This window comes from Bos taurus, chromosome 19 (assembly GCF_002263795.3).
Source record: "Bos taurus isolate L1 Dominette 01449 registration number 42190680 breed Hereford chromosome 19, ARS-UCD2.0, whole genome shotgun sequence".
In the NCBI taxonomy this organism is placed as follows: domain Eukaryota; kingdom Metazoa; phylum Chordata; class Mammalia; order Artiodactyla; family Bovidae; genus Bos; species Bos taurus.
This window is the reverse complement of record NC_037346.1, coordinates 37567189-37573476: the sequence shown is the minus strand read 5'-3', so window position 1 is coordinate 37573476 and position 6288 is coordinate 37567189. Positions and strand designations below refer to the sequence as shown.

Here is a 6288-nt window from a genome sequence, read left to right as displayed (position 1 = left end):
CCAGCACAGCCAAAAAGAAATAAACATTTTAAAAAAATCTCATTCAGCTTAAACGTCATTTTCTCAGAGAGGCCCTCCTGATTGCCTACTCCATCTATGGGTTCTCTATTGCATGCAGAAATCTTCAGCTGTGGGATCTAGTTCCCTGACTAGGGATCAAACCTGGGCCCCCTGCTTTGGGAGTGCAGAGTCTTAGCCATTGGACCACCAGGGAAGTCCCAGTTTGTATAAAGATTAAGGTACGTCTCCATCACTAGACTGTAAAACCCTTGGGGACAATGATTGTGTCTGTTTCCATCATTGCTGTATACGCAGTGTTAAGCATAATCCCTGCCTGTGTTAGGTTTCCAATAAGTGTTCATGGAAACAATAGATGAATTAACAGATAGGTAAGAGCCATACCTCCTTTTCACTGAGTAGTGCACACACAGACAAACGTCCAGTTAGTCATCAGTAGACACATAAGTTTTGACAATGAGCACAAACATTTATTTCAGCTTAAACTTAGTTTGATTTCTTTGGAGTATCTTGGAGTGGAGCTGAAGCAAGAGCTGAGTAAATGAAGGGCAGAGTCCAGTTCTGAGCTTGGGTTTGGTCAGAGTCACTGAAATCTGTGCAGAGTGGAGAGAGGAGGGGAATATCGGCTTAGAGTCAGCAAAGTAAGTGTATTCTGGCACCCAGCCATAGTTCAACTCCTCCTACCTCCAAATTACCTTTCTAATGGTAATTATTCCAAAAAGTGCATAGACTGTTACCCACTTTACCAAGGAGATTTTCTCATACTTTTTTCTCCATTGTTCTGGCCACATAGGGTCCTTCTAACCCTCTTACAGGAAGCCATTCCAGATTTGTTCCCTCAATCCCTCAACTTCCCATCACCGGTCTGAATTTGTTTTGGTTTCTGCACCTTGGCGTCTGCATCTTGAATGAATGTCCTGTCTCACTGTTCGAGTGGCTGAATCTCTCCATGGTTTTGAGTCATCCCTTTGCTTCTAAGACATGATATTAATAAACTGAAAGACTTCCTAGCTGAGGAGGAGGATTCGAGGATTATTGAGACCAGCTGGAGCTACAGAGAAGGGCAACATTCCTCCAACTCTAGGGGTTTCATCACTGAGAAGCTGCCATGGCACAAGGGTACTGAGGGAAAGCTGAGGATGCTATGGTCTTGGGTGGGTAGGGCAGGTGAGAGCAGCGTCTCACCTGGAGGAAACTGAGGAAGAAGTGAAAGTGGTACGAATATCTGTCAACATTGCCAAACTCTTAATACTCTGCAGATGTTGCTGTCACCCTTTTCCTAGCATTATCTCATTCAAACCCCACCAAATCCTATGAAGTGGTTTAAATAACCCTGACTTTCACAAAAATGCCTCTTTGCGACCCCATGGACTGTAGCTACCAGGCTCCTCTGTCCATGGGATTTTCCAGGCAAGAGTACTGGAGTGGGTTGCCATTTCCTTCTCCAGGGGATCTTCCCAACCCAGGGGTTGAACCCGGGTCTTCTGCATTGCAAGCAGACGCTTTACTGTCTGAGCCACCTGAGAAGTCTCAAGTTTCAGAGAGTGTAAGTAATTTGGCAGCCTGTGTTGGGGTGAAGATCTGAACCCACGTCTGACTCCAGAGTGAGAGCTCACATCCAATATGCAATATGCCCAAAGCTGCTAAACTCCCACCTGAGCCTGCAGAGCTCCATCTGATCCACCATCCAGGCCAGCAGCTCTCGAATCAGTAAATGCTTTAGCAAATCTTCATCACTGGGGTTCTTGGGCAGGGAGCTACAAAGAAGAAAGCCTCTGGCAGGCCCCTTAAGCCCAGGCCCCACCCAGAGAGAGTAAACACTGGGGCTGAGACTCCGTCGTGGTGGGACAAGGTGGGGCGGGGGTGGGGGGTGCGAGTCAACACAGCTGCCTCTCAGTTGTCTCAGCTTTCAAAGCTCCGCCCAGATCTGTCGGCCAGGGAATATAGGCTCTTCCATACAGGCAGACAAACAATTCTGGTGGGAGACATCCCACCCACCCACCTCTACAGTTTTCCCAGAGTGTATTCCAGCCCCGCAGAGATTACTTTGGGAATGTTCACTCTTTAGAATGATCTGTGTCAATTCCTCAGCTTCCTACAGAGACAGGGTAACTGATTTCAGGGGACTGGCCTTGGGAGGGTCCTTGTTCCATAAAAGCCTTCCTGAAGTTTAGCAGACAAAAGGGAGAAGCCAGTTTCTGAAGTCCCTCCTGGAGCCTTGAGCTCCTGGACTTGAGTCTCTCCTGGACTTGGTGACTCTGCACATTGTCATCAATCTTAGAAACTCTAGCCCCAAATCCCCTCCCAGGACCCCCATCCCCATTCCTCCTAGGCTATTCCCTTAGGCTTGGGCTGATCTCCAGGAGCTTTGTGAAGACCCCTCTTTGAATTCTGGGTAGAAGAGGATGCTTGTCTGGGGCCTAGCCCTGCTCCGGTCTGGGAAAGGGAACAATGAGGTGGGAGTGAGTCGGAGGCCCCACCCCCACCCCTTCCCTTGCGGGCAGACTCACCCCTGCTTCTCCTTTGCCTCCTCCTTCCTGTTAGACTGATGGGCCAGCTCTAGGGCCCCAGCCTCCCTCTGGGTGATGTTGTGTATCCAGCTGGTAAAATAAAGATTAGGGAATAGGTAGGGCCAGGGGCGATTCCAGATATTCTCCAGCCCAAAGAAGCTCCAACCATTTGGTACCTCAACCCAAGGAGCAGAGGGTACCTCTTTCTTCAGTCAACCTCCCAACTGCTTGTCTTCAGCTGCCAGTGAAAAACTTTTCAAAAGCTACCACGCAGGTCAAACAGCAAAGTCAGGGAAAGAGACTTTGCAAAGAGAAGACCGAGATCAGCTCGTCTTATTTCCAAAGTCTGAAGCTGCCACCACTGAAGAGTCATTGGCAGCAGTTCAGCTCCTCTGCCTTCATCCCCAGCCCCCTAGGGATCCTCTCAGAGCCCAAAACACCTTCCCTGACCCCTCCCCTTAGAAGCAAAGGATTGGAAAATTGCCCACGTCCTGCCCTCAGACCGGACTGCTGCCTGAGCCAGGAGCCCAGGCAGGACTGCCGTGCAATTCAGCTCCCGATCAGCACCTAAGTGAAAGACGACATTGGGCTTGTGCATCACACGGGGCACAGGGAGCAGGGGTTGGGGGTGCACGTGACTCACTCGCTCTTCTTCCCCTTCTGCGCCAGTAGCCAGTTCACAAAGTCTTGTTGGCGGATCTTGTCCATGGCGATACTGTAGTCACTGATGAAGGTGCCCTCAGCATACCTGGTTGCTCGAGGCTGGGAGCCACTGGCCTTAGAGTGGAATCTGAGAGGCAGGGAGGGGAGAGAGAGGGAAACCGAGGTGCCATAGGAGCAGAGAGCGCAACAATAAATGATTGTCACCACCATCTGAAAAGGAAGCAGCCCATTTCTTGGGAGTCAGTTTTTATGGAGTCACCCTTTTGTCCATGCATCACGCCCCTGGGACTTTATCCTTAACTCAAGAGCCCACTTCCTGCATCCTCAGTATGTGAGGCTCTGGCTTCTGGGCAAAGATCAGAGGTTCCCCTCGTCCCCAAGGACTGAATCAGAGTTCCCTCCTTCGCTCCTTTTGTCCTGGTGCCACCCAATTCAGTTATTTGGTTCTCAGTTTCCTAATAATGGGCTTCCCTGGTGGCTCAGATGGTAAAGCGTCTGCCTGCAATGCAGGAGACCTGAGTTCGATCCCTGGGTCAGGAAGATCCCCTGGGGAAAGAAATGGCAACCCATTTCAGTAGTCTTGCCTGGAGAATTCCATGGATGGAGGAGCCTGGTAGGCTACAGTCCATGGGGTCATAAAGAGTCGGACATGACTGGGTGACTTCACTTTCACTTTTCCTAATAAGAGTGAGCTCTTATAAAACAGGACTTAATATGAGTCAGGTCCTGTACAAGTCCTTTAAAACATAAATTCATTGTGTAGGAGGTAGACACTACATGTCTTTGGCGAGTGAGGCAACCACGATGCAGAGAGATTAATTTAGCACAAGCGTGAGCAGGGCTGACCCTCAGCTAGTCTGGGTCCAGGTCTACCATCTTTAACTTCTACACGATGTTGTCTCAAACTTCCACGGCCAAGTTGATAGGGCCATATGGCTTGTCCTTGCATCTGAGAAGGCCTAACTCTACTCAGACGTGTCTCTCTTGGTCTCCCCAACACACAAACAGAGTCCCCTACTGTGTGTGTTCAGTTGCTAAGTCGTGTCTGACTGTTTGCAACCCCATGGACTGCAGCACACCAGGCTTCCCTGCCCTTCACTATATTTCCCCCTATTATATTCACTCATAACCTTCTCTGCCTCTCCTCACAGCACTCATGACAGTTTGAAGTTTGCTTAGATGGGTCTTTGTCTTCCCCTTGGATCTATATGCTCCATGAGGACAGGTGGCATTTGCGGACCGCTCTTCATGTGTATCCCTTGTGCCGAGCACACAGGAAGCTGCCTATAAAATCTGATCAAACGCACAAACAAATGAGCAGTTAAGGCTTTCATCAGGGAGATACTTTCACCTACTTCAGCCACTTCACTGCTGGGAAGTCCTTCCGGAGATTTAACTGCAATCTCTCCAGCTGCAACAGTAGCTGGTAAAAATACTCTCTGGTTCTAGCCTCGTTCTGCACCCCGATTACTGTAAGGTTTTCCCTCGAGCATCTTTCTTCTTGGCCTGGGATTCCTCCCTTTCTTACCTGTCTCTTGAAAACCAGAACCCAGTCATCCCCCCAGCCACCTGACCCCTCCTTCTCACCCCAGCTTGGAGTGATCCTCTTCTTTCTCCCCCAGCACCACTGCCAGGAGCAGGGACACCACCAGCAGGGAGAAGGTCTTCATGGCCAGCATCTTCCAAGGGTTCTTTCCTGCGATAAGAGAGAAGAGGACAAGGATGAGAAGAAAGCCCTGTGCTGAGGGGACAGCCAGTATGGTGGTGCACTTAGGAGCCCTGGAGCCTGTGGGGAATCTGGAAGCTGGGGGCCAGGCCTTGGGAGTTAGAGCTTTTCTAAGACCCTGGAGAAATACCTTGGGGATGGTGAGGGGTGCTGGCATTACAGCTAGAAGGGACATTAGAAGGCACATGGAACCTGGCCAAGAGTGAACCTGTTTGGGGGGTTTTAGGAGGAGTCTAAGCAGGGAGGAAGGAGGGCAGCAGGGAGCCTTCCTGGCAGGAGAAAGCAGTGAAGGCTTGTATGTCTGGATGGCCCCCTTCCTGGCCCCCATGGCTAGACATCATGGGCATGTGAACTGGCAAGATTTTCACCTGCAGAGTCTCCAGCTCTCAAGTTGGCTGTCACCTAAATCATCGCAGCCCTCTGGCCCAAAGTGAAAATCGCAAATAGAAGCCCTCTCCATTTCTCAGACTTCACTGTCCCCACTCAGGGACGTCTGATGCTTCTGCCTAGGGCGAGCCCCATTTCCGCAGGGCATCTTCAGCAGAACTTTCCTTCCAAGCCCTGAGCACCAAAGCTAGCTCTAGAGATGTGTCGGCTGCAAGACCCTGCCTTCCTGCCTCGTCACCTGGTATTAAAGGAGCCCTTAAAGCCACCTTCTTATTACCTGCGTAGAAGAAAAGTGCTAGGTGCCGAGACCCACCCCCCAGCATCTCGTCCACGGCCACCCCTTCCCAGCTGCTCTCCTACCAGGCTTCCTTTCCAGCTCACCCAGAAGGACAGGGCAGGGGTCTTCTCCTCCTCCCTCCTGGCCTTTCAGAGCCTCAGGAAAGTTTGCCCTGGCTCCTTTATATCCAGGCATCACTGATCTGCTGATTAGCCTAAAAGCATCTTATCTCAAGAAATTAAGCCCACAGCTCCCGCCACATTAAGTCCATTTTACATGTAATAAAGTTGTCCTTTCCACTTGGACTGTGCTAATTGGTGATTAACATTTGGGGATCTCCAGCTGCTGTCTGGGCTTGACCTGTGGGCAGGGTACCTTAAGTGCCCCTTTTCTTCTCCCCTTCCCCTTCTGGGCCCCAGTATCCCCCCACTTCCTTTATAGATGCTCTCGCTTAGAAGGATGCCCCTGGTGAGGGCAGATGCATGTAGGGTGGCACTAACTGGAGTGGGGTCACTCCCACCAGCATCAGGCTACTCCTGGGTTGGAGGGCGTGGGGCCACAGTGGCCTAAGGCTTAGTCAGTGCGGCAGTGTCTCCATCTAGATGTCTAGGAGGGGGTCCAGCTGGCTGGAGAAAGGGCGGAGAGTGATGGGCAGAGGGTTAAACCCCCATGAAGGATGGGGGTTTCCTGGTGAGAGCTGTGAACTG

The 6288-nt window shown here is 50.9% G+C and overlaps 1 protein-coding gene across 2 annotated transcripts; it reads right to left on the bottom strand.

Annotated features, from left to right (window-relative positions):
* Positions 1 to 466: 466 nt before the first annotated feature.
* GIP (gastric inhibitory polypeptide) lies at positions 467 to 5745 on the bottom strand. Of its 2 annotated transcripts, none has more exons than XM_010816125.4 (6): positions 5665 to 5745; positions 4779 to 4887; positions 3172 to 3318; positions 2529 to 2618; positions 1674 to 1775; positions 467 to 611 (listed from the first exon to the last, which is right to left on the bottom strand). In XM_010816125.4, exons 2-6 carry the CDS (start codon positions 4868 to 4870, stop codon positions 602 to 604), a joined length of 441 nt encoding a protein of 146 aa, XP_010814427.1. In that variant the 5' UTR covers positions 4871 to 4887; positions 5665 to 5745; the 3' UTR covers positions 467 to 601. The 2 variants fall into 2 exon arrangements, with proteins under 2 accessions (XP_010814427.1, NP_001160077.1); NM_001166605.1 differs by having other exon boundaries at positions 472 to 611; positions 5686 to 5717.
* Positions 5746 to 6288: the final 543 nt, after the last annotated feature.

What these genes read in the sequence shown, in the direction of transcription:
- GIP (XM_010816125.4), bottom strand. Translation starts at nt 4,870, where the DNA reads ATGCTGGCCATGAAGACCTTCTCCCTGCTGGTGGTGTCCCTGCTCCTG. An exon ending in GAGGATCACTCCAAGCTGGG is followed by an intron (nt 3,319 to 4,778) that starts GTGAGAAGGAGG and finishes CCTGCCTCTCAG; the next exon opens with ATTCCACTCTAAGGCCAGTG. An exon ending in CAGAAGGGGAAGAAGAGCGA is followed by an intron (nt 2,619 to 3,171) that starts GTGAGTCACGTG and finishes TTATTTTACCAG; the next exon opens with CTGGATACACAACATCACCC.